The 27,536-nt window shown below is 40.8% G+C and overlaps 2 protein-coding genes across 2 annotated transcripts; both read left to right on the forward strand.

Moving 5' to 3' along the window:
* The first annotated feature begins 5,007 nt into the window (after positions 1 to 5,007).
* On the forward strand, positions 5,008 to 20,203 carry LOC109997985 (protein FAM163A). The gene is made up of 5 exons (XM_020652678.3): positions 5,008 to 5,390; positions 6,098 to 6,159; positions 13,745 to 13,848; positions 16,892 to 17,006; positions 17,130 to 20,203. Exons 4-5 carry the CDS (start codon positions 16,914 to 16,916, stop codon positions 17,505 to 17,507), a joined length of 471 nt encoding a protein of 156 aa, XP_020508334.1. The 5' UTR covers positions 5,008 to 5,390; positions 6,098 to 6,159; positions 13,745 to 13,848; positions 16,892 to 16,913; the 3' UTR covers positions 17,508 to 20,203.
* A 522-nt stretch (positions 20,204 to 20,725) lies between these two features.
* rabgap1l2 (RAB GTPase activating protein 1-like 2) lies at positions 20,726 to 27,462 on the forward strand. Its single transcript, XM_020652658.3, has 8 exons — positions 20,726 to 21,797; positions 22,790 to 22,870; positions 23,023 to 23,133; positions 23,863 to 23,967; positions 24,052 to 24,135; positions 24,228 to 24,299; positions 25,111 to 25,371; positions 26,897 to 27,462. The coding sequence occupies exons 1-8, from the start codon at positions 21,687 to 21,689 to the stop codon at positions 27,158 to 27,160; spliced, it is 1,089 nt and encodes a 362-aa protein (XP_020508314.2). The 5' UTR covers positions 20,726 to 21,686; the 3' UTR covers positions 27,161 to 27,462.
* The last annotated feature ends 74 nt before the right edge of the window (positions 27,463 to 27,536 follow it).

Genomic DNA, 27,536 nt, shown 5'->3' on the forward strand with positions numbered 1-27,536 from the left:
AACACATTCACACTGCAAGGCAGCGGTCCTTGTACTTCTAATTTCAGAACATTATAGTTGATTTCAAAATCACGGTTCAAGCTGCAGTTGGAGAAATCCGGAAGAATCTGGTCCCTCATGGGTAGCCCCCAACCAAGGTCTGATCCCTCGACCTCTTGGCTGGGAGTCGGATGTCTTAACTACTTTACCACCATGCTTCCTGTCAGTGCTTGCTTTTCAAGAGTTTCTCATTCTGACATTTGATCTGAGTACATTAGAGTATTTTATAAATCATCTCCAGTGGGAGAAACCCAGATCACTCCAGCTCACCACTGGAAGAACTCAGCCAAGTTTAAAACACTGAACAAAATGAATATGGTGATCTGAACATATTTAGTGACCACAGGCTGCCACATCTTTTAATGGCCCTTACACACAACTGTTGCTTACGGCCATATACAACCTTATGCCAGGTTCCTCATTCACTTCTCTCATTTGTCATTATTTCCCTATTAAAAGTAAGGGGTTAAATTTAAAATAGGCATAAGATAACAAATGAGGAACAAAAGGTAATTAATAGTTCAATTACTTTTTGTTTAACTAATGGTAAATCTAATTTGTTCCTCATCGTTCCCTAACTATGCCGTGTGTTTACCCATTGGCAGTTCATTTCAAATGTGGATAAAGACACAAACGTTGCTCCAGTGTAGCATCCACTTACGCTCCGACAAAGGTGACGAGTGAGTCATTTTAATTTGAATGAATTTCAGAATCAAAAAAAGAAAAATGGTGGTATTTTTTAATGTTATAGTCTGATTGGAATTATTTCCCCTGTTACGAAGCCCATTGGTGTCCATCACATCAATATCTCACCTGGAGCTTTGAATTGAAGACTGGTCTGATGCATATGTATTTTTTTTCCGAATCAGAATGGTATCTGGGTATTTTTGGCCTACTGCAGATTATGCATTTGTTGGCATACTGCAAACTACATACGGCGTACTGCAAACTGCATTTTTGCCATATCAGTACGTACTAGTAGTATAGAAGACAGTTTCAAAAACAGCCCGTCCAACCACAAGCTTTGGCTTATTGGCACTAAACACCGGGTCCACTCGCTAACGTTTACGTATTAGCATTAGTCCATGTTTGGTAATACCTTGAATTTAAACACCTTGGCACTGAATTTGAATATCATGGCATTATTCTTGACTCCAAACTTCATTTCAGGGCACATGCTTCCAACTGAAGCAGCCGAGATGTACATGCATTCAATGATTTTTTTTTTTCTTACATTGCTGCTGTTTGACTAAAAGCAATTTTCCTTTTCCTTTTTTGTCAGTCAGCCTTTTCTCTCGGAGCCTCACGAGAACGTAAAAATATCTAGACAATTATCAGAGAGCTCAACACATACCGCTCATTTAGTACTCATTTGAAACAGTAGCTCATTACTAACCAAATCTGTCGGCACTAAAACCTTTTCCCCCTGCTACTGCCCCCTTGTGACTGGCTGTCTGTGAATTTGTCCTTTGTTCCACAACTTACTGTTGCTTGCTTTTCTTGTCTGTTGCAGTAGAGCTCATTCAATGTGTTTCATATGTCGCCTCATGTGAATTGTATGCTTCATGTTTGTCCTGCACGCTTCATGTATTTTATGCCTGTGGCTACTCCAATGCTGTCATGTTATTTCTTTATAGTTTTTAACAATATTTCATCACAAGGTGTTGCTTACACCCAAATACTGTGTTTTATTCCTTACCATTTCTTGTTTTATTTTGTTGTTCTTCTTTAGGGAGCCTATTCTAAAATGTGGCCAGGGTCTACATATTTAAACTCGCCTTTTGGCTAACTCTGGCATACTTACATAAATGTTGATTACTATGCACTGTCCAAGCAGAAATAAACATAAAAATAATTTATGCTCATTGGCACTCCACTAGCTTACATTTTCTAATTAGCTCACTACTTTCAACATATTCACCAACAAGGACATTGTGTTCACACACCAGCAAATTCACCAACAGTTTTTTTGACTTCATCAAGTTAACTCTGTTCTGATAGATGAATGCTTAATATATTCATTACAGTAACGTTTAATAATAAGCACAAAACAAGAGGAAGATTGTTGTAATGGATCAGTATTTGGCCATAAACTACAGAATTAAAACCTTTTTTAACCTGATGATGTAAGTCGATTTGGAAGGTGGGGATCATGATGTCTGGAACAAATGTTACTCAAATCAAAAGGTTTCACCACACATCTCAGCCTCTTGCTCTCGTTCCTTTATCTCTGTTTATTATATAAGAAAGGGCATTTGTAGAACAATAAACTTGTGAAAACAGTTAAAAAAATAAAAAAAAGACAACTCATATTTATTCTCTTTGATCGTCTGTGCTTTTGAGGATAAACGAGAATTTGCCTCTACCCGCTGTCTGCCTCTGCAAAAGAGAGCAGTAGTGTCTTGCCATTCTTGAATCGGGAAGTCATACATCAGCCTTTGGGGCATGAAACTGTGTCACAAGTAGAATTGCCAGTAAATGAACTAGGCTTGTGCTGTCAACACTAACTGGTGGCCCTGCTAAGAAAAGCTTTGTGACTGTGTCCCTGAGAGCTGCTCTCATGCTGTGTTCAGCTGTCAGAAGCCATTCTTTCTCATTCGCGCTCAGTCTCCATCTCTTAGACTGGATGCATACGCAAAGAGGAAGCGGAGCACAAATGCATGCAGACAAGCTTGCCCATGAATCAGAGAAGATTAGATTTGCTCAGCGCGCACGCACGCGTTTAACTTCACCCGGTGTAAACTTTCCACTGCTACACTCTGTGTCATTCCCGTTGTCATTCTAATTTCATCTGAGGAACCCTGCCAACGCAGTAATGAACTCAAGTCATGAGACAGGGGCCATGCTGAGTGCTTATGAGCCGTTTTGTGTGTCAGGCAGAAAATGAGAGGGAAGGTAGAAGGTGGAAGAGATGGCTTTAAAGAGAAGGGCTGGCCAGTAGGTGTGTTGTTTATGCATGTGTGTGTGTGTGTGTGTGTGTGTGTGTTTCTGTGTGCAGTGTACAACATTGTGCTGGTTTTAAATTAAGCAGTGCAGTGGGGTGTATCATCTAAGCCGCTGTAATGTGTCGACTCCTTTATTCAATTTGAGGAGTAATCTTAGAACTCCCACTGGTCCGCCTTCATCAGCCCCCTGCTACAAAGCTAGCTTAACTTAGCCAGAGACACACATAGGCAGAGAAATGCTAAAGAGATGAGCCACTTTGCTGGATCAAGAATATACTTAAACAAGTGTAGCCAGGCTAAATCTCCTCATTATTGGGGTATTATGGTCCAGATGGATCTTGTTTGCAGAAGTCGTTGGAGATGGTTAGCTCTAGTTGCTTTAGGGAATTTGGAAGATGAAGATATTTTAGAACAGATTTATGAAATAATCCTCCCTTCCTCATCCTCCTCACATATAGGAGCCAACAAATACGTGATTGCAAAAAGTCTTTTCTTGTTTCTCGGTGTAAATTTCAGCACCATGGACAGCAGATTGCAATCAAGCAAGATGTTTCTGGGAACTGTTCTGGTGCATTTTAAGGTGCTTTAAACCCCCGAGAAATGAGTTGTAACATCAGGAAAGTCACCTTCAATTTCTTTTCAGTAATTATTTTACCCTCAGATTTATTGTGAAATCTTTATATCGTCCTGGTGCACAGATTTCTCTTTCACAGAAACCGCCTACTACATGTGCTCAGGAGTTCAAATATCAAACAGCCTCAGGAAATTTGCTGTTCCTGAGGCAAGATGTCAAAATCCCGATAGTTTATTGATGAAGAGCATTTACAGTCATTCATGTCTGCATTTTCAAACATTAATATAAATACCCTGCAGCCGTTTCCAAAAGGTCAGAGGAAAAATGGTCCAGTGGGGCTAGAGAGCTAAAAAGTCAAAGTATCCTGCTGTGGGGCATACAAGTCAGCAAGAGAGATTCCTTAAAACCATATGCAACGCAAAAGTTCCTTTTTAACAGAGTCTGGCAACACTGACTGTTAACCTCTTAATAATTCATGTAAAATATACTATTTATACAAGGGTAGTTATAGGCCTATTTAAAGGTCAGATATCATGCAACATACACTTCACCATGTTTTTCTAACATTAATGTGTTTCCTTAGTCTGTCTACAAACCCCCCAATTATGAGAAAAGTCCATCCTCCGTATTTTGGCTCGAGATTTTTCAGGAATGCTCAAATAACAGATCACATTGGATTTATAACAAACTAAACTTAATTCTTTGGAAATTTTACAGACATGTTTTGGGGAGCTATAAGATTTATTTTAACATATTGAAGAGGATAATATGTGACCTTTAAGTGATCCAAGTTTGGAATGATATTCGGTGAGGTAAAATAAATGGATATCCATCGTCAACCATCCAGCTAACAACTAACTTTAGCATGAATGTCCCGCTAACTGCACCTCTCAGCTTTGTGCTTTCCATTTCTAAACTGAGCAGTCAATTTGATGTTGTAGTTTATGTAATATCCTTTTTTTTTTTTTCAACAAAAGCACATGTTTTGTTTCGTTTTAAAAATACTTTTGCTATTGCTACATTTAGGTCTACTTGATCTATTTTGACCATTTCACCACCTTCATTTTTTACCACTAAGATTCAAGAGGTATGAGGCCTATAGATGTAGCTATGACTTTACAGAATTTGGGGTATTAGACTGGAGTTTTGTTGTTTTAAGTCTCAAGAAAGACGGTTGCATGGTCAAAAAGGTATTTAATTTTGAGTTCAAGGCTGTGAGCCACTTTCTGTAACAAAGGCAGTGTGAGGCTTTACTGCGTTATTCGTCCAGTTTTACGCTCAGTGTGGTTACAACCACCTGTCTGTCCACTGACACCCCCTCCCCCTTCCATCCTCCAGGGAAAAAGTGATGTCACACGGTGTTCAACCTCCACGGTGCATCTCCACCCACCTACCCACCCACCCCACCGGGAGACAGGCGGCAGCAGGGTGCCGTACTACTCCCCCCCCCCCCCCCCGGGAGTCCGCGCTGAGGACGCAGCCATGCCGACTCGTCTACCGGGCTGCCGCCTCGTCTCAACCGTCTCCCGCGCTTCACCGAGAAGGAGGAGGTTGCCATGAGATGTCCCACAGGCCTACCTCACTGGTTGTGAGTGAACCGGCGGGAAAAAGGGGATAACCGACGGCGGATAATGACATGATGGTTCCGGTGTAGCGCGAGCACAGGGGGGGGGGGGTGTGGGGGAGAGCTCCGGGCGTCTTTAATGAGCGGTGCTGGAGAGGAAATCAGCGGACTTTATTGTGTGTGGAACCACGACTCTGAACACACCGCAGTAATTAAAAAGACAAACGGTGTCTCGTACCGGTTGCTGAGGTTTCCTTCAGTCTGAAAGGTAAGGCATGCTGGCCACTTAACGGCTCTGCGCATCAATTTATCTGCGTAATTGAATGGAAATGAGGCTAATCAGTGATGTAACAGCTGCTAAATTGAACTCCAGTCGCCTATTCAGTTAAAACATTAGCTATGGTTATCTCAGAAAGTACTAATTTACGTTTTTTATCTCGCTAAATGGTCTTGTATTGCTTTATAACTTACAATGTATCCTGGACAGTAGGGTACCCTTATCAATTAAAGGTAGGTTTAACTCCTATTTCAACCCTTTTTCTGAATACTGAATACACAGCAGGCTGTTTGTGTTCGGCTTCACTAACAGAAACAGCAGAGTTTGTAGTCCTAAATGTCCAAATGATCTAATTTATCTTGCATGATAATGGCTTCTTTTGTTTCGGATTTGTTGCACTGTGATTTATGCTTTCAATGTTCTGTTGAATCAAATGCTTCAAACTCCAGGTGAACTAAACAGAAAACCGACCAAATTCCTCATCTAATAACCCGTGTCAGTATAGCCATACCTGCGGAACATGAAAGTGACACTTATCAGGAGTTATGAGATGTCAGTGGAGACAGATCGCCCCTTCAACCTCATTCTGGCTCATTTACCGGAGCTGCAGTGTGCTGCTGACCACATCACCACTGGGGCCCCATCTTCTCACATCACACTTACTGATGTCATGTCTTATTTATTTATTTTTGTGTTAGCTCTCCCCGGAGGCTTCGCTGGACAGTCGAGGATGATGTCCCTCAGATGGTGACTTGTGCAGGTAAGCTGTGTGAAGGAGCTTATTTTGCTTTATCGCTCTCTCTTCTGGGGTCAAATGGAAGCCAACTCTAAACCTTTTGCCCACAAGGTTTATTCATGTGGTGCGTCTGATCACTGCTATGCACCTCAGGGATTTTTTTAATTGTGTTACTGAAAGTATTCACTTGTGTTTCAGTTCTTAAGTCTCTAGCTGGGATCTCGCCCCTTTTTTTGGCGCAATCCTCACAGAATGTAACCCTGACTCAATCCACACATCTGCTTTTCTCATTTACTGAAAAGTAAATGATGCAAAATAAATAATCATGTGTAGACCCCCACCGAATAATTGGCCAGCTGAAAATATCGGGGGCGATAGTAGCATATCCAGTGACTATCGGCCTCCCTAATCCCATATCGATCGAGCCTAAATTAAAATGCTTAGTAACCCTTTCAAATACAGAAGGACACCAGAGTGATTGTTGGTGTGTCAATCATATGAAAAGAACGGTTGACTGCATTCCGTTTCTGTCTTTCTGTGAAATGTAATCATGGACTTTTCCTGCTCCTCCCCCCCTTTTTCCCCCCAACTCTTTGCTGTCTTTGTTCCCTCCTGCTCGAGCTGTGGGTGTCTCTGTCCTAGATGTGAATGTGTTCCTCTCCTCACACGCTGAGATGAGTGCTTTCAGAGGCGGATGATACAGAAAAGTCCAGATTTTACTACCTGGCTAAATTGCCCTGTGATGGAAAAATATTGTTAAAGGAATGATACCTGAATAATTGAAGCCCCGGGGCTTTAAAATTGCAGGGACTCGCTGTGATTTCCAGCGCAAACTTCGAGGCCGCCTCAACGAAATATTCATTTCATCATTTAAGAATGGATATATCGGAAAGCTACTCGGCCGCTGCCCAGCACTCCCTCCACTCCTCTCTCTCCCACTCTGTGTGTGTACAGTCCTCGTCTGACCATCTACCTCAGCTTCTCTATCTATTCCCTTTGAAATACATTCTAATTCACCCCATGTTTGACTTAAAAGGTTGAAATTAAACACAGAATATCTGCTTTTTAAAGGGATAGAAAGGTTCTGCTACAAGAAGCAACTGGCTGATCGTCTGAAAATGAGTTGTTTAACTTAAAGGCAATTATAATGTTAGAGTGTAGTAATTCTTTCTGAATTATCTAGTTGTTCAAGGAAATGTAACTGTAGGTTGGAGAAAACAAAATATTACAAGACATCCACTGAAAAAATGAATAAATTCCGTGGCACACTGGAAATGACTTTACTGTCACTTTATTGTGAGTGAAGATGTTTCGCCTGTAGCTTCCTCAGGTTCATCCAACATGCTGCAACATGAGGAAGCTACAAGGGAAATGTGTTGTTAAAAGTTATTTTCAGTGTGCCACGGTTTATTTATTTGTTCATTGAATGTTCCTGCAGCAGACCAGCACCTGAGAACATAGAACGTTTTTTTTTGTTATTTCCATGCATTTTTTTTTTTTAAGCAGGAACAAATAATGTTGTGTCCACATTTAAGTGAATATGAGGTTTATTTGTAAGGCGATGTCGTCGTCTGGCTCAGCGAGACACTTCCTGCAGTCTCAGCTGATTGCACCTCACCTCAGATTGATGACAAGACTCCAGGAAGTCACCGCTCCGGGTCCCAAAAGGAGTGTAGCCCATCTAAAAACACTGCATCAATAAAAAATGTGCCGTCTTAACACTTAACCTTAAGTGTGGCACCAAGAGCAACTTTTAAATGCTAATACTTACGCTAATAGAGGACAAAGCATATGTAGTGCTTTCCCTCTGTTCAAGCTCTTTATGCTAAGCTATGCCAATAAAGTGCTGAGTTCAGCGTCTGATTTAATGGCAAGTAAATCTCCCAACTCCCACCTACAAAGCAAATAAGCATATCTTTTAAAATGTCAAACTATTCCCTTAACCTATAGATTGAAGTTATGTTTTCTAATTACATTCTCTTTCCATGGTTCACTCAGGTGTCACATGGGGAAAAGAGATCTTAATTTAAAACACAAATCATCACCGCATCATCCCACTCGAAGCTTTCGAGGGATGCAGTCATTTTACCTCTCCAACTTTCAATTAGAGATTTGTTTGCCAGTGGTTGTGTAAGGGTAGTGTGTGAGTGTGACCAAGTTGTAAAACACACACACACACACTCACTCACACTTGTGTGTTTCTGTGGGTTGGCATTCAGCTGACTGCTAGGATCGTTTCATTTCCCACAGAGAAAACAAATTAAAATATGACACCTCTCTCTGCTGCCTCTCATCTCCTGCTTTTCACCGTGTCAAGAGATGCCAAAACTGCTAAATATAGTTCTGCAAGTGGTGGGTGAAACCTCTCCACCTCTCTTAACATTTCCAACATGATGAACAGATGAAGGTCTAAAACCAAATGAGGTTTGTGGTAATTTGAACAAAGGTATATATATGTGTGTGTGGGGTTTGTGTTTCAAATGAGGAGATATTTGTTATGTATGCTTTGTTAGGGTGATATGGTTTAAACCAACATATGACAGGAGGATTGGTGAATATCATCCAACAAAAAAATCACAAAAAGCACAATGTGAAGTGCAACAAAAGCTTCGTTTCCATCAAGCGGTTCCGTTTGGTACGGATAACCCTAACCTTGCTTGTGTTTCCACAGCCAGCGGTACCCTTACATGGTTAGCCGGGTGTATGCTGGATGACATCATAGCAGTGTGACACAGTGTAGCCCTCCAAAAAAAATACAACAAAGTTGAAGAACGCGACGCAGTCAACAAAGGGCAAAAATGGAGGAAGTCCAGCAATTTGTGTACGTCCTTCTTGGCATGTGTCTGTTTGTGACAAGAAGCAGTCAAGCTTTGGGATGTGATACTCGAGAGCTCGGATGGAACGGACAACCTATCAACAGACTGCGGTGTATCGAGCTTCATCTTTTGAAGGGTCGGATCGGTCCACTTGGCTCCCCAACCGAAGGCTACCAAAACAAAGTAGTATTGTACGGATTGTTTATTTTGGTACCATTCCCAAACTTTTGACTGTGGAAACGCCAATAAATGCGTGCGGTACTGTACTGAACTGAACTGAACTGCTTGGTGGAAACGGGGCTGAAGTTTTATTAAAACTCTTGTCAAGCAAAAACTGCAAACTGCTCTCTGTCTCTCTCACTCACTCTCTCTCTTTCTATCGCTCTCTCTCCTATGCTCATGTAAACGAAGAAAGAAACAAACCACTTAGCATTGCATTTGTGCTTCAGTCAAAATCCCTCTAAATCTCAAAGATGAACGTTTCTCTTGAACAGTGAAGAATCTGACCCTTCATCTCCTGACACTAAAGCTCTTTGTAACTCATATCTTCTAACCCTGCTCACCTGCTCACCTGGGAGTTGTAGTACACTTTGTAGTGTACTAAATTACTGAAATAAGGTTTGTTAATATGGTATAAGAATATGACCACTGTTATCTCAGCTGAGATCGTCTCATCCCTGTTGATCCCTGTCGCTTGTTGAAGTCAGGAAAATGACAGGACGTCTGGCAGATGCTCGAACTCCTTTCAGGCGTTTTATCGTGCACCAAAAGGTTTGTAAAATGTGGGGTTATGCTTGAATTTGTGTTTGCGTGTGTTTCCCAGTTGAGTCTGACAACTCTAAATCCACTGAGAGTCGTATATGAACTGTGTTGGTTAAGATACTGTGACAGCGTTAGAGTAGACTCTCCCAACCTCTGTCACTTTGTGTCTTTGTCTCTCCAGTCTGTTGGAAACTCTCGAATCTGAGGTTGTACCTCGATGCTCCCTTTCTAGCATAATTTTGTCATATCTTAGTCTGAATCTCTTATTTTTGGGTTCTAGATACATTTCTTTGCTTTGTCCATGTCCATGTACATCAGATGAGGCTTACATTTGTTCTTTCAATGCTATAGAAGCTGTGGAAGAGAAGCACCACTTAAGCTTGTGCAGCCATGAAATGCAAGGCTGCGGTTGAATAGGCGATAGGGGAGACATGGCTAAAAGAGTGAATGAGAGGCAAAAGGAGAAACGAGGAGACATAATGCAGTGAGCCAGAGAGGGAGCAGAATGAAGGGATGGAGAAATGGGGACTAAGAGAGACTTCACTTCGCTTTTAACTACATTATCGTGGCCCGTGGTGTATATAATTTAGTACCATGACGCAATGGAAGATACTGCACCCAGTGAGCTGTCTGCGAGGGAGCCTAACTTGCTCACTTCAACACACACACACACAGATTTTTCTCTATGATTCTTTCAGATATTCATCTGCTTTCAATTTAAACTTTTAAGTCTGTCTTATCACATTTTTTAGGGGTAATCCTGCTTGGCCTCGAATTATTGTTTCCATTCAGACAGATTAAAAAAAGAAGACCTCAGCTTGGCCCTGACTGAAGCAAGGTGGGGAACATGTGGCTCCACTGTCATGCACAAAACCAAGTTTTTCAACCCTGTGAGATTCACGGGTTGTTGAAACACAGCAAATGCCAGAAATATTTCAAGCGATTCATTAGGCAATAAGGATTCAATTCTCTGTGAATTGCAGCCTTTGGGAGGCTCAAAGCTTGTCGAAAAATTACATTAATACACCAGTAATGAGAACGAAGCTTGATATTTTTCCATCAGTTTAATTGGGATCATTTAGTGATGTTTTTCCACCGAGAAGTATCTGGATGTTTGAGTTAATCAACTTGAACAGTAGTTAGACAAAGTCATCTGCTGTTGTAATTACTATAATGGCACAGTTTAAATTAACAGTTCTGCTGGAGCTCCTCCATTTAAATTAGTGTGAATTAAAGTCAAAATCATGCATTTAATACACTGATATAAAGGTCACATCTCTCTCAGTGAATTAATATTTAGACTGTGTGGTTGGTGTTTTAATGCACCTGCCACTGGAAGAAAATCACGACCGTATTCTGAATCTCTCGCACACAGTTTATTTATTGCTTTCTGTCACATGGACTTGTTTATAAGGTCTATTTGAGACTATGTGCTGCATTAGCTGTGTGCACTGGAGATAAAGATGAGTGGGGGACTCATGATTTTTCATTTGCACCAGTTTTTGCTCCTATGTGACTCCGTCAGTCAGAGCTATTTGTTTAAGATTATTTCTCTGCACTGAAGAGCAAGTGCTGGAAGAACTGACAAATCCCAACACTTAACTGTAATTTGCAGCGAGTGTTTGTGCATATTGCTTCTTATTTATTTTTTTACTTTACCCAGCCACAGTATCTCTACAAAATATCTACAATACATATTTTATATGTATGGTAAATATCGTAAACATATCCTTACTGCTTATTTACTGTGAAAATATAGATTCCAGTTGCTCATTGGTTTGCTTCTTCTTCTTGTAACTTTGAGAGGGGCTCTTGAATTGGTCACAGAGAACTAACAGTGGCAGGACATGCATACACAAATTACATTTAGTATTCTGAAACTGTACTGCAAATATGCATGCAACTTTCCGGCCATATGGCAAGTGTGGTCATCAGGTGCTGCTGCATTTAGTATGCTAATCCTTCCTCACACTTAGTGTCTGTTTGCCATCTACAGTGATGCTGTTGGAATTCAGCAGGTGATGCTTTGAATATTCCTGTCTCATTTTGTTCTATCTAATGTATGGCTATATGTTTGTTGTGTTCATATTGTACATATGAAACAATGGGCGCTATGTATCATTGTACGACAACTATGAGTTGATTCATTTGCACAACAATCCCACAGACAGAAAAGGCCGTTAGCTAGGGGTCAGCCGGTCATTGGTGATGTATTTGCTTTTCTGTGCTTCACCTTATTTATTTTTTTATAGTTTGAGGATATTAAAAAAAAACTGCCACATTCCTCACACCTGGACAATGAAACTGATTCAGATTCAGAGATTGAATACTTTGGATTCCAGATTAAATCAAATCAGCAGAAGTCATTCAGTAATTTTCTCTTGACCTGTAAACGTCATCTTCATCATTTCAAAGGCTGAAGAGCAATGGTAAAGTAAGTACTCAATTATGACATTATAGAAGTACATAGTCATAAAGTAGCATTAAAGAGACACAACTAGCTCATCATGGTAAAAGTAAAGTTGGATAAAGAAAGGAAAAATAAATACACATTCGACCTTTAGGAAACTAAGAGGACGAATCTCAAGGACACTGAAATGGATTGGGGAAAACAGAGTGTCTTCAGTCTGCTCTGAAAGGAGCAATTTGTAACTCTGACACCTAGAGTTTAAAATGGGTACTACTGTCCGAATTTAAACGATTGGAGAGCGCTGTCTCCCCAAGCCCCCTCCTCCCTAGAGCCGATACTTACGTGGGATGCCATATCGCAAGCACTGAAGCTTCAGTGTTTAGCCAGCTCTGCATCGTTCTTGAAACCTGTCTGTGCTCTAACCTCTCTCCATCTCCGATATTTATCAGAGTTTTACCACGTTTCTGCTCGTGGAGCATATTAAAAAAAAATGCAGAGGCTTATTAGGTCGGGTAGAATCAGTTATATCTGAACCAGTTCACCTGCCCACTTCCATCACTGCAACACCTGTTGTTTTGCAGTTTGCCTGGCAAACAGAGGGGCGTCCAAAACGGCCATTTGGGGCTGCCTGAAAACTAGGGATGTTCATGTTGAATCGTTAATCGATTAATCGCCGTTAAGAATTTAACCAATTAAAAATGTATTAACCGACAATCTGTTTACAATTTTACCGGCGGTCCCATGTAATACTATTTCATACCAATAGAGGGCGTCCTAACTTTTGCAACTCTTAAAAGCTCCTGTTAAAGGAAGAAGCGGTTCTGAGGAAAGTGAGGCTAAAATCAAGTGGTCAGCAGAGACAGTTTTCTGCAGCTGGACTTATTGTGAACTCAGTGCTGATCACTTAGATGTGCTCTTTCTTAAAAAAAAAAAAGAAAAAAGAAGACTAGGCTGTACATATATTATGGTGAGCAGAGTATTATATGCGCTCATAACTCACTCCTGAGTGTGTGGATATGTTCATTTGCCTACAAAACAGAAGAATTGAATGTATTGTTCAGGGGCTCAAATGGTTATGTCACCTGTAAACAGCACTGTGTGTTGATTTAAAAAAAAAAGAGTTTCATTTGGTCAGCCTTGTTAGTCTAGAAACGGTTTGGCATAGATTTGTTAACAGTGGAGTTAAATAAAGACAGTCATACATTTAAGTGCTGTTTTCAAGCGAGAGCCTTGTTATATTAGTTCAAACAGTTTGTATTTAATCTAATAATGTTAAAAGCAAATAAAAGGCCAGGCCATGTTAAGCTTTAAAAAAAAATGAAAAAAACTTAAACTCAATCTTGTTCCTGAACAGGAGCCGCTACAGGAGAGATGCTTTCTCTTTTACTGGTTCCAGTTAACAGTCTAGCAGCAGCGTTTTGTACCATCTGCAAGACAGGGACGACTGACTGATGCCCAGATAGAGGGCATTACAATAGTCCAGCCTGGAGACAATCAAGGCACTGGAAACATTTTTCAAATCCTTTAGAGGCTTTAGTTCCTCACCACCAATTACCTGCTGCCCTGTGTTTCTCTCATTGTCCAATGACAGCAAAGCCTTTCTTTTTTTTTCTTTCTGCAGGAGCTTCAGAGAGAGGAGGTTTTGAGAGTAAAACTCATCAGGGCTGTCTGGGTTTCCTACCTTCTCTCACTCCTCTGTCTCTGCATCTCCAGCTGTCTTCTAATGTAAGTGTCCATCTTCATTATTGGAGCTCAGGTGTCGCTGTATTATTCAGTGAACCCATCGACTGTTAATGTCTGACGACGATATTTACGCCTGTGGGGACAATGGCAAACGTCTTAGTGATGAAGATTAAGGCAGCGGTTTATGTCGTAATGATGTCATGCAGAGATTTCCTTTTCCATGTGCTGCCTTGTTTACAGTCCAATTGCCAACTTGAGATGTTCATGTCAGAAGTGACAATGTTCCCCTCTAGATTTATCTGCGCTGTAATCGCTGTTTTATTGGTTCAGTGCATCCCCGAGAGTTACAAACAGAAACCATGAGGATTCTTTACCAGTCATGCCCCACATGTACAGATTCTACATTTAAATGTAAAAGACAAAAGTGCATGTAGTTCACCACAAAGATACAGGGGCTTGCCAAATGAGACAATCTTGCATTGTTGGAAAGAGGCTTATCTAATGTCTTCCTTAAACAGAAGATTGAAGCTCTTTTCATGTCTGTGTGATAAGTACAGAGTCATAGCCAGGAGGGTATTAGCCTCATTTACAAACTGAGCATTCTTATACTGATTAAACAAACAAGATAATTGGAAATGAGAGTGCTTCCGAGGTATATTTTTTCAACTGGGCTAGCCTTTTCCCCTCTCACCAGTCTTTATGCTAAGCAAGGTGTTATATCCTATCTTCCCTATTCCAATTATTCCAACTCAACTGTACCAGCTCTGCCCTCAGAGTTACTTCTACTGGGATCTGTCTTTAGTAAATGTAACTTCATCATATTTAAGGAGCAACAATTCTCCTCTGATGTCGTGCTTAGGGGAAGCGCAAATGTTGCTAATATATCGTTCAGCTGTTTTAGAGGTTGCAAGTAATATAAACATGCAAAAAGGAGGGAAAATGCCTGTGATTTTAATGCCACTAAATTGATCAACAACTAAAAAGAAAATTCTTACAGTATTTTAAGCTGCTATCAAGAGCATCAAACCAAATACTAGCTATCTTTACAGCTGCCTTCAAGTGAGCATCGTGTAATAATATTAGGTGGTAAAGTTTGCTAGCTAGTAGGGCTTTGCAAAAAATATCACTTCGCAAAGTATTGCATTATTTGTTTTCATGGTGGTGTATACATTTTCCTGCTCCTCACATTGATCCCTAAATGGATTAAAATGTCCTTTTATGGGGCGCGCAACAAAACCGCTAGTACAGTGGCAGTTTGCCGCTTATCACCCCCCAACCCCCACCTCTTTCCTCCCAACACTTCCTGTCTCTCTTCAAGGCAAAAATTACGACGGAGGATTAGGGCCACGTTAAAAAATAATAATAATTACATTTCGAGATTAAAGTCGTAAATTTACAAGTTTAATCTGGTAAATTAACGAGTTCGAGACCAGCCTGTGCGAAAATGATGAAAGTAGAACTCTTAAAGTCTTTTAAAGAATGAAGTTGTGATTTTAGTCTATATCAGAAGAGCAGCAGCATCCTGTTCTCAAATGACAAACATGGAGCATCTTGTCCTAAAGGTTTCACTTTCACTTGTGTAGTCGGTAAAAGCAGTTAGTTCAAGAGAAGTTTTCACTTCAACTTGCAAGACCTTGTTTATCTGTAAAATGATGAACAGGACACAAACTGTCTCTGCACATGAGACACTTTAACAAGGCAGACCGATAACAGACACAAATAGTTGTGTTGGGGCTTCACTTGTGCAGATAGGAAACTACACATGCTTTTGGCACATCATCATCTTCACGTTGTCATAAAAATTCAGCACCCTGAAAAGATACTGCAAGAAACTGTGGCTTTTCCGAAGAAAGAACCACACTGACTTGGAGGAAGTTGTCTGCAGAGGAAAATACTTTAAGACTTCTACTTTCATCATTTTGCGCAGGCTGGTCTCGAACTCGTTAATTTACGAGATTATTCTCATAAATTAACGACTTTAATCTCGAAATAATTTTTTTTTTTTTAAAAATTAACGTGGCCCTAATCCTCCGTCGTAAAAAAACAAAACTTTAAAATGTTCTTTTATTTCCCCCTTTAAATATCTGTACTCACAATGACCTCTGTGCCTGTAGATGTCGCTGTTCAGCTACCTTAGCTGGCTCCTTAAGCCTAAAGCTGGTTGAGTGACGAAGGCAGTTTTCACACCTGCACTCCGGGAAAATTTCTATAAAATTTCAGGCAGACTCGTCATGAGTTGGTCCTTTACAGCAGGAGACTATTTGCTGTCAGACGGGAGTTTGGGGGGGCGAGGGGGGTTCAGGAGGCATGACGTAAGAAGAATGACACAAAAGTGGGCAACAGAGTCTGACGTGTGATCGCAGTTTTCTTTCTGTCATATCAATGCTACATCTAGTTCAACAAAAGAGAGAGTCCAATCATCCTGTTCGCTTACGATACATTTTCTGGGTCCTTGCACATCGGTCCAGCCCTATTAGCTTGCAGTTGAATGCTAGCATTAGCTGTTGTGTTACAGCAGTTTATCAAAAATAGGATGTTAAACTTTGAAAAGTGACTCAATATCCCTTTACAAATGTTTCTGATCTGTCATTACGTGGTGAATTAAAAACATTCTTCCTGCTCTAACTCACATGGAGAACATCATTATCACAACACATTGGAAAATTACTGTTTATGGTTCAACATTTAACAGTGAAAGTACAACAAAAAACTTGTAATACCAATTTATATTGTAGTTTCTTTGTCATCTATCTGTTACTCTGAGTCATGAAGAGACCCTAACTGTCTGATAAAAGCTGTGCCATAACCAAACAAGTTACAACATATTTCATCAGTTGAAGTTTCATCATAGTGTTACATAAATATACTAATTCAGCCTACACTGATTATCTTTGCAGGCATTATAGAAAACTGTTGGACGAAGGAATGCTGATTATTATGTGCAGCAGATTTGAGTTTAATCTCCAGCAATAAAAAAAAAAAAAAACCATCAAGAAGGCAAATGAGCTCTTTCTGATTGACTCTCCCTCTTTGTGCCTGTCTTTAAACGTCTTCTGTCTCCCTCTTCTTGCTGTCCTCTCTGAAGGGTTTGATGGAGAGCTGGTCGAATGTCAGCCGGAACTGTTGTTATATCCGGAGGAATTCTCGCCGGAGTGATACTGCTGTGCATTGTGGCAGTGCTCTGTTACTGTAGACTCCAGGTATCACTGTGTGTTTGAAGAAATGTTTTTTTTTTTTTAACAACACCACAAGTATGAAATTCCCAACACCCCTTTCTCAATCTCTCTCTCTCTCCTGCTCATTTCTTTGTCGTCCCTCGGCAGTATTATTGCTGTAAGAAGAATGATTCTGAGGTGGACGCGGGCCCTGCGGTCGGACCGGACCCTCTTTCTCATTTCCCCTGCAATGCCTGTGACATCCTAGCCATGGATGGCGCTGCTATCACCCCCGTCTCTCTGGATCAGCTGGACTCGGGTTCTCACCACAACTACTGCCCCACGTGTTCCCCGTACTCGGTCCGCTCTGGACGTACAAATGACATGCGCAACGGAGGGGAGCGGCTCGGCTTCCACACCTACTACGAGAACCCAGCTGTCTCTCTTCCCCTATCCACCAACCCGCAGGGATCCCCCCATTTGAGCTATATCGGCCACAAGGACATGTTTCCTCCACCGCCACGACCCTACAGCACCCAGGTCTGACCTTTGCGCCAACATAAAGACACACACGCTCTGACTTGCACACATTTAAACATTTAGCCCATGTCCTATTGTTTGGGACCCCAATCAGGTGATGGATTACAATACAGAACAATTACACAGTTGCCTACATTGATGTAAATCCTCATACCTGTCACAACATCCAGGCTCATTTATCCACAGGAGTGACCTATAAACTGAGCCCACTGAAAGCGCACTCTGTGTGGGCAGTAAATCCTTGGACTAAGCCCATGTGGATCTGCAGAGAGCAGCATAGACAGTGATTTATTCACAGCCATTTTCTGCAAAACCTTAGTTTGTCTGACACTGAGCTGGATCAAATGTGGTACAAATTTGTCGTGTGGTAATTAAGTTGTGAATGTAACATTGAAGCAACATTAAGAGTTAGTTTGAACTCGATACTGTACATGTAGTCGGGTAAAAAAAAACGTCCCTCCAGTGCTTTGGAAGTATCGTCACAGTTGGTGCTAGGGATGCGGTTTTTGAACACGTCCAACAATTTGTGTTAATGATCACATTCAAATGAATCATTAAAACATCAGAAAATAATTAAGACGCTTATTTTTTGCCATTTAAGATTATTATTGATGTGATAAATAAACACTGTTTATGTGCCACGACACAACACAGATGAATAAATATGATATTCATGAGAAAAACATGAATTTAAGTTATGAATTAAAAAATACATAAATAAAACAGCCTAAATCATCCTTTGAGGATTGTCTTCAGTAATTAAAAATGTAATTCAGTTCTTATCAGAACTAATGTTCTTCTAGAAAAAACCCAAATTTAAACTTTATTAATCTTTCATTTTCAGTAAACAGGCTGTTTGACTGTTTGACTGCCTGTTCACATTTGTTCTGCGTGTACTGCTAATCTGCTAAATGTCTCAATAATCGAGAAGTTATTCCTGCTTAAATGATTCTAAATGATCGGATAAATAAATTCATATGCCTTTTATAAGCTCATCTCCATACCCTGGCTGCATGACACCGATAATTATTTTCTCTCTAACGTCAAATACAACTGAGAAGTCTTTGACCTGAGAGTCCGCAATCAACCATCATCTCCATTTTAGTTTCTGTTTCTGTGCATTGTACCCCCCCCCCCCCCAAACAGACACACACACACACACACACACACACACACACACACACACACACCTTCTCTCATTAAATCCAAGTTTCAAGTGCTCGCCCCCTCCCCCTCCCCACAGTTTACTGTTCATGAGGGCTAACAGTTTTTCGATTAGGTGTTGTTGTTACAGAAACTAGTGATGGAGCTTAATTGTGTTTTTGGAGGCTTTTCTGGGTGAAGGCATGAAGGAGAAATTACAAGCAGTATTTGAGCAACTCCCAATTTTGAAATGGGCCGAGTTTCGTACCATAACTGTCGCTTTCATTTTCACAAGGGCTGGGAATCTTTGGGTGTCTTGACGTTTCGATTCAATTTCGATTCATGGGGTCACGATTTGATTCAGAATCTATTTTTCGATTCAAAACGATTCTGGATTCATGATTCAAAGTCTATTTTTGAATTAGTACATACTTCAGGATCTACTCTAGTCATCTGTGAGACTGGCTGAATGTCTTGCTGCTCCATTTGGTATTCTACTGAGTTAAAGAGCTAGCCTTAGCACTTAGCAGGGAGTGACTGATTAGCCAAAAATTAAATATAAATCGATTTCTGGAAGTTATGAATTAACATTTTGAAAGATAAGAATCTTCGATTTTTTTTCCCCACCTCTGATTTTCACTCCTGGTGAAAATGAAACTAAACCGGCTCTGTATTGTCTTCCATATAAGTTGAAGATGGATGAAAAGGACAGACAACATTCTTTAGCTGTGTCGTCATCAGACATGCTATACTTACCATCACACCATACTGTGTTGATCTCGATGCTTGAGTTTTAGAACGTCTAAGCCATTATATCTGCGATATTTAGTACGGTAACAAGATGCAGTGTTTATCCACAATATATGCTTGAATGAATCTATATATTTTCAGGAGTAATCGTAGTTTTTTGTGAGGGCTGTTAGAGTTTCAATTTTACAGAGTTTATGCTGAGTGTGAGTTTTCCAGACTCTTCACTTCTCCTTTCATCGTAATTATTGGTCTGCTTCTCTGAAAGTTATAGAAACAGAACCAGAGGAACGTGATGAGAAGTGAATGGAAACGTGCGTTTGGAATTGAAGATTTACTATTTAATATAACAGATTTTAAACCAGTAAAAATACATATATGAGACACCTCTTAAAGTATAATAGAGTATAATGTTACATCACATTGTTGCCACTGAGCCGTGAGCCTTTGTTTCCTCACCTCACAGAGACATGTATTGAAAACTAAACCTGAACATTACCTTATTTTGTTTAATTAGATGTCCACTCAGCGTTGGTGTTAAATATCCTCACTTAACAAATGTGGTCCACATGGTGAAAGTTTTTTTTAATTTTTATTTTGGGTCTTTGTGTTCATCGGATCTGTGCTGACCAGTTTGAGCACGACGTGTCATTTTCTGCTTCTGATTGTTGAAATCGGAATGTTTTCAGATTGTAAGAAACTCATAAAGTTTTGGTACCCTGATACAGAACAGTGGTGGGGCAGAAATCATCTAAGTTTTACATGAATGTTCCTTTTTTTTAAGGAGGAATAAATGTTTCTATCTGCCTGGACTTTTTTTTTTTTTTTGGTCTTGACTCCGGTTTTAATGACTCAAATCAGTAGAGACACAAAATGTTGTAATCACAGTCATCTGCTTTCAACACACACTCTCAAAATATATGGAGAAGTGCACAGACCGATAGAATGCGAAAGTAAAACCAAAGACAGAAGTTTCAAGAAAGAAAAAGCTACATATTGGAACTCAAAGAAAGGGAAATGAAACATCCATCCTGTCATCGGTTTTTTGTTTCCCCTGGTGACAAAGAGAAATTTTCTGTCTTACGTATCACAAACATATTTGTCCAGCAAATATGCCCAATAGTCCACACATGATGACATCATTAAAAACAGCTACTTATTTTAATTTAACAAAAACTTTATATTTTATATTTTTATACTTTAAAAGTTAGAAAGTTAAAAAAAAACTGTTTATTCTTTCTTAAGATTAACATTTTAATATTGCTGAGTGCACCACACACAGAGCAGTGACATACCTACCTATGATGCAAAAACATGAATTTAGAGGTGAGGTGAAAATAAGGCTGAGAATGTTGTGGGAACATTTTGTGTCATTCACGGGCGGAGTTGTTGATTCCCTTATTGTTTTTATTCATGCTTTGCTATTTTACTGCCTTGCCTGCTTGACCTGTTTGCTCTCCTGTCAGGCAACAATAGACTGACAGGCCTGTGTCATGCAAACACCCTGAGGAGGCATATCACAAATAGCACTTTAGTAACCCCCGCATCGGTGTCAGCAAGAATACAGATTGAGGAAGGACATTGAATGCAACATAAGCAACACAAATAAGGAGGAACACTCAAATAAATCACAGTCATTAGGACGCCTTGGTTTTTATTTGAGAGGCGTGGATCATAAATGAAGTGTTTGTCAGATTGTGTGTGCGAGAGAGAGAGAAGAAAGGTGAGCACTGTAGTGGGTGTGTCTTGTGCTGCAGTTTTTTCACACACACACACACACACACACACACACAAACACACACACGCTCAGGTCTCATTAAAACCCAGTTCAACCTGTTACTGCCCCTTCACCTGTAACACACACTCCTTCACCTGACACTGTGTAAGACGCTCTGACTATCAGGTGTTAGTGTGTTGAAGAGTAGCTACCTGTTGGGAGTATCTTCCTGTTTTTTTTTCACCTTTGGACCACAAGCAGAGTTTCCTTCTGCTGGCACCGCCTGGACTTTGTTCAGACATATCGTGTTTGTTTTGTGCTGGATTGATTGGCGTCTCGCCCGCATCACCGCAAGTGAAAGCAAGACGACAACGTCTACACAGACTCATGTACCATCTCTGATTCTCTTCAGATACACTATTGTCACTGAGTGGCAGCGTGTCAAACACTCCTAGTTGATTTTTTTTTTTTTTCTCTCTGAAGTCAGGTTTGAAGCGTCACCTGCAGAAGGCGCTTGTTTTTTTTGGTGCGCGTGTGTCAGCAGCTTTTTGGGCTGCATTTTTTTTTTTTGGGGCAATATGATGGAGGAGGTGTCCGTCATGATGGCGTATGATGCCCAAGTTATGGAGCAGATGAGCGAAGACGAGATCCTGGCCTGCCTGGTGGAGGAAACAGGCCCTAAATTCACGGTAAGACTCAATTCCTTCCATGTCCTTGATGTCCATTACACTCACTGTAGTGTTTTTAGAGAGCACCACAACTAATGTGAACAGCTACAACACAGTGAAAACAAGCATTTAATAAGATCAAGGAAGAGATGTTTCTATACATTTGATTTCCCCTTGTGGATATGGACTCAATTGGTATTTTCAGATCCAGAGAACCTATCCTATACTAGTTAGAAAAGGGAGGAGGAAATCCAGTGCCAACTGTTTGATAGCTTTGCCAACCACAAGATCTCCCCTATTTCACCATACTGTCAGGGTTATTGTAAATGATGTCATGATACTTGGCCTGAAACAGTTGATCTTTTGAGGAACTATGGAATGATGGCATCAGTTGCAATGACCAGCTTACTCATCGCTGTATTTAAGAAGCCGATGCTGAAGCTGGTATCGAGATCAGAAAACCATTACATGATTCTAGAAGATGTAAGGTCTGCATGTAAGGTCTGCATTTTCTGAAACATCAATTTGAGGTTTTCTAGGATTAGCTTAAAAAGCCTTGAAATGCCACTAAGAGAGTGAGACTGATCCATAAACAAAAACAAATATTGTTTGCAGGGTTTGACAAACGCTGACTGACAACTTCAAGCGTGTAACAGACTGCACACAATGCTCTGTGTGACGAATACATGATGTCAGATAGAAGGAAATGAATTCAGATTGCTCATTTAACATAGCTGAGATATGGGAATTGGCATTTCAGGCTTTAAAAGAACCCTCCCCCCCCTCTATTATTCCCTCGTGTGGATCAAATGATAAACCCCACCATGTGCTCAGCTCTGTCTTATCTCATCCTTACTTCCTATCTTGTCTCTTCTTTTTCTTTTTTGGGCCTGTTCTTGATTTGTCGCACTCATGCAGCATCCGGCATCAGATCTGTTCGGAGGAGATTGCTTTCTTCGGCTTAATCATATGTGGCATTGCTCTGTTTTGTAAACCCTTGTGCTTCCCTTCAGGACCCAACAAAGAAAGCGAAACTAGGGGAGAGTTTGCTGCAAATCATGGAGGATAAAGAGGAGCCCTTGGACAAATACCTGGTCAGAAATGATTCACTTCCGTCAATCCAAGTGGATAAATATAAATTCCATGCGAAACAGCCGGATTTGTCTTCCTTTGAATGACTGATTCCTTTAAGTTTGTATTTAGCTGTGAGCAATAAACCCCTGTTTGACTCCTTCATGTTTTACAGAGGGAGAACCGCCAGCTTCTGCAGGCCAGCCTCCGTCTGGAGCAGGAGAACGACAACCTCGCCCATAGACTCATCAGCGAAAAGGTGGCCCTGAGGAACGCTCTGGACCAGGTACGACGAGCCACTGCCCTTCTCGAAAAGGGGGGTAAAAAAAAAAAAAAAAAGTACAGTCACCTGCCGAGGGTTTTTCACTCAGAGAATCTGAGGAGAGCCTCTCAGGAGACGGCCAAAAAACTCTAACTGTAATTAAATTTTTACATTTCCAGCATTAATAGCAACTCAATCTGCAGTTCTGCATGAGCCTTGAATATCAACTAGCCTTGAGTTGCATTTTTAAAATTCAGCTCAAATAACCCGGTTAGCAGTGCGCTGAGCAATGCTGTCACTTCCAATTATAACATAGCCCCTTCAAGATAGGATAGGCAGTTTGTTTAGGAAGCATGTTGAACTCTCTCAACATCCCAACAGCAAATCAAGAAATCAAATAATTAAAAACATAATTATCTATATCTGTCCCACTTTCAATTAACTATACACATTTTTTAAATGAAATGCCCTGCAACACGTGACTGCAGAGCCAACAGAAGCAGGACTTCTAGCTCAGTCGGCAGGGATATGGGTTGGGAACCGGAGGGTTGCCAGTTTGAGTTTGACTTCCTTAGCACTGCCAAGGTGCCCTTGAGCAAGGCACCGAACCCCCACCAGCTCAGGAGTGCTCGCTGTGGGAAGCACGCTCAACAAAAGAATGTCAAATTGAATTTCCACTCGCGGGATTAATAATTCTTCTTCTTCTGAAAAGAAAATGTTTTGAATTCATCACAAATGAAATCCTCATTTCAGGCAGAGGACAGAGTGGATGAACTCACCAAAGACCTCGTTCAGACCAGACAGCGACTTCAGGTTACAGAAGAGGAGAAGAGAGGGAAGGAGGAGGAAACCGCAATGGTAAGTTCGACACGACTGATGCTTTATAACACCTCACTGTGACTTCATGTCAAGCAGAGATTTGAAGGGTTTCCCTCTTCTCAGTTGAAGGAGGTGTTTCGGCGAGAGCTGGAGAAAGCTGAGCAGGATGTCAGGAGGTCGTCTGGCATCACTGCAGACTACAAACAGGTAATAAGGAAATGATTCATGCTTTATAAAGGATATATTAAGCACAGAATTCAGTGGACATGAATGATGTTGACGCACTCTCTTTTCCTCAGATCTGCTCTCAGCTAACAAAGCGTCTGGAGAGGCAGCAGGCCACCCACAGAGAGGAGTTAGATTCACTCAAGGTAAGTGAAGCTGTCTTCCTGTGGAGCTCTACATTCAGCCTCCCTGCTTTTATCTCTGACGTGCTTAGACTTGAGCCCTATGTTCTTGTGTTGTAAAGACCATCCAAATCCAGAAAAAGTCAGGACCAAGGATAGAGTGTATCGAGATTGAGATAAAAACCAAGGCTTTGTGGTGCGAAGCATAAGATAAGACCGAAGAGGGAGACCGATTCAATTCCATGACCAAGGCACAGGAAGAACCAAGACCGAGACGTGGCATGATCAGGTCCAAAACAAATAACCAAACCAAACCAAACCAAATATGACATGAAAAAGTCAAGACCATGAACAAGAATGGCAAGACAGATTGAACAAGAAGAGATCAGCCCGAGTCCTACTCTTGATCACAAACTTACAATAGAATCTGAAACATGCTAACCCAGAGAACATCTTAAATTTGACCTGGAGTTAAACATTACATTAAAAGCACAGATTACTCAAGATGTCTCCCCTTGGCAATTTATGAACAATCCATCACTTGTGGTCCTCAGATGTCTTCATTTAAAATGCAGTGTGATCAATCATGGGACATAAAGAGATCTTCATAAGTGGTCTCGGGGCAAATTACAATACAGAGGACTACAACACTTCCGTATCGTAAAACTCTTTATCAACTGTTCTTTTCCCCCCTTTTTATAGGCTTATGTGTTAACAGCTCAGTTGTTCAGCGTCCTAGAGTTCATGTGTCACAGCAGTTGTCGGTGATTTCAATTGCTCAGTTTATTTGGGGAAGAAAGGTCTTCATTTGTGTCTTTTGCTCCGCCTGTTACAGAGTGCAATAAAAGCGTGCACGCACTGTAAACGCCTCACAGACGAATCAGAGGAGCCATCTGCAAACGCTTCGAACTCCACAGCGACAGACGGCCACCAAGTGACAGAATGGGACCAGTACGAGGACAGTGGTGGTTCAAAAAGGGCAGAGCAGAGAAGAGATGAGCAGGAAAAGAAGTCCCTTAATGCCCAGATCAGGGAGCTGGAAAAGGAGTTAGCCCAGACCAAACTCCAGATGGTGGAGGCCAAGTGCAAGATTCAGGTAAAGCAGACCCGCTCCACTGTCACATGACAAAACGAATATTGGGACATACAGTACACAAGCACATTTTAGAGGAATGCGACGTCCAAGCTATACAGAGAGCAAATGTTTCTTTAACTTTCCTGGGGAAGCATTCATTGCCTGATAATAATTTCAACTATCTGCCCAAATTTATTACAATATAAAGACATCAGCTGCAGAGGAATATTCATTGAGGTTAGCAACAAAGCAAAACTTTGGCTCTGAGACCCCGTCGATGTGAAGCATCCTCATTAAATGTGGGCCCATGTGAGATTGGGAAATAGGACAGGATTCCCGAGAGTCAAGACGTGGGTGGTGAAAGAACGGCATCCAAGGACTGACTGGTTTGAAGCTGGCTTAATACTTTTGTGGCTAAATTTAAATATTGGGGAAGTATGTTAAAACGGTGCTTTCACTGCTTTGAAATGTCTGATATTTCGTAAGTAGTATTTCTCATAGTGAGTATCAAAATAAATGTCACTGCTTCAACTGCACACCATCTAGTTTCTATCATGACACACTAAAGAAAAACAAACAAAAGTTTATTAGGACTTCGTTTAAAGGTATTCTTCAGTCAGTCTAAATGATGACACTATTGAAAGATTCTCAAAACGTACATCCAAGATTGATCATTTGTTCACACTTGAAACATATATCTTTTTTTATTTGAAACCAAACAGGATTTTGAGACTGATATCGAAACTAATTCAAGGAGAGAAATTGACAAATTACCGGTAGTATGATCAACATTTGTGGGGCGGCAGTAACTCAGTCTGTAGGGAACCAGACACCAAAATGTGGAAGTTTGGTCTGGTAGCTGGAGAGGTGTCAGATCACTTCCTGAGTACTGCACAGGTGCCCTTGAGCATGGCACCAAACCCCCAACAGCTCTGGTGTGCCCCCTGTTTAGAAGTGTGTGGCAGCTACACTCTGACATCTCCCTCGGGGATTCAAAAAGTATGTAAAAAAAAAAATGAGATGGTGGGAAAATAGACCTTCTCTTTAGGGGGATTGTACACCCACATTATACTAATATCAATATCCAAATGTTATAAGAAGGCTGTTTTCTTCAAACAATTTAAAAAAAGGAATGTTTATTATCATGATTTGTTAAACAATTCTTGAGCCTGCAACCACAAACTCCGCTGTGATTCTTTGGCACATGTGCTTAAGCGTAACAGATGAATGTAAAGTCTGCATGAAACCATTTCCGAATCAAGCCAAAAGTTGTTTTACCACATTTTCTATATCTGCGCATGTTGGAAAAACATTTACACAGATACCACTAATATCAGACCCGATAACAAAAGACACATCTGTCAGGCTCTGCCCTACAACACAAATCCCTGAAGTACGTAGTATCTAAAATAAATATTCTTGTAGTTTATATTACCTGTGTTGTAAATTAGCCTATTCCACAGCATGGTCCCAAAAATATTAGTGGAAATGGATATGCTGCTTTGTTAAAAATTAAAGTTCTATTTCCTTTTGTCTCCTCATACAGGACCTGGAGCACCAGAGAGGAATCCTGGCCAACGACCTCCAGGAAGCGAAGAACAACTGGATCAGCAAGGCCTTCACCTCCCTGCGGACGTCAAGTGGAGGAGGACTTTCCACTATGAGCATACAACAACAACAACAACAACAACAACAACAACAAAGAGATGGATCCACCACGGCAGGCTGGAACCTCAACAGTAGCTCCCTCTCTGGATGGAGCGCCAAGAAGCTGTCGTGGCCTCACAGAGACACTCAAGAGAAGGTCTGATGGGTCCGACTGAGACAGTGCAGATCCCATGTAACTGGACACAATAGACGGTTATGGATTGTGAATGTAATATATTGCAGCTGCTATTTTTTAGTTGTTTTTTTTGCACACTAGAGGGCAATCTAGAGCATTCAAAAGAGGAGAGGAGAGTACCTGAGAGCACAGACAGGTGCAGGCAGACATGTCCTCTCATGTCCGCTCACCACTTTGCAGCTGGTTAAGTTTTTTAATGCTTGTAACCGACTGTATGTGCCATGAAGGTTATTTGTACATGAAAATGTATTAAAGAAACTATTACATCAGCATTGTGTTTTTTTTTTTTGTGACATACTGAAACTTGACTCATTAGAGACATAACCGCCGGAGAGGTTCTTTT

This window comes from Labrus bergylta, chromosome 18 (assembly GCF_963930695.1).
Source record: "Labrus bergylta chromosome 18, fLabBer1.1, whole genome shotgun sequence".
NCBI lineage: Eukaryota > Metazoa > Chordata > Actinopteri > Labriformes > Labridae > Labrus > Labrus bergylta.

What these genes read in the sequence shown, in the direction of transcription:
- LOC109997985 (XM_020652678.3), top strand. Translation starts at nt 16,914, where the DNA reads ATGTCAGCCGGAACTGTTGTTATATCCGGAGGAATTCTCGCCGGAGTG. An exon ending in TCTGTTACTGTAGACTCCAG is followed by an intron (nt 17,007 to 17,129) that starts GTATCACTGTGT and finishes GTCCCTCGGCAG; the next exon opens with TATTATTGCTGTAAGAAGAA.
- rabgap1l2 (XM_020652658.3), top strand. Translation starts at nt 21,687, where the DNA reads ATGATGGAGGAGGTGTCCGTCATGATGGCGTATGATGCCCAAGTTATG. An exon ending in AAACAGGCCCTAAATTCACG is followed by an intron (nt 21,798 to 22,789) that starts GTAAGACTCAAT and finishes GCTTCCCTTCAG; the next exon opens with GACCCAACAAAGAAAGCGAA. An exon ending in AGGAGGAGGAAACCGCAATG is followed by an intron (nt 23,968 to 24,051) that starts GTAAGTTCGACA and finishes CCCTCTTCTCAG; the next exon opens with TTGAAGGAGGTGTTTCGGCG.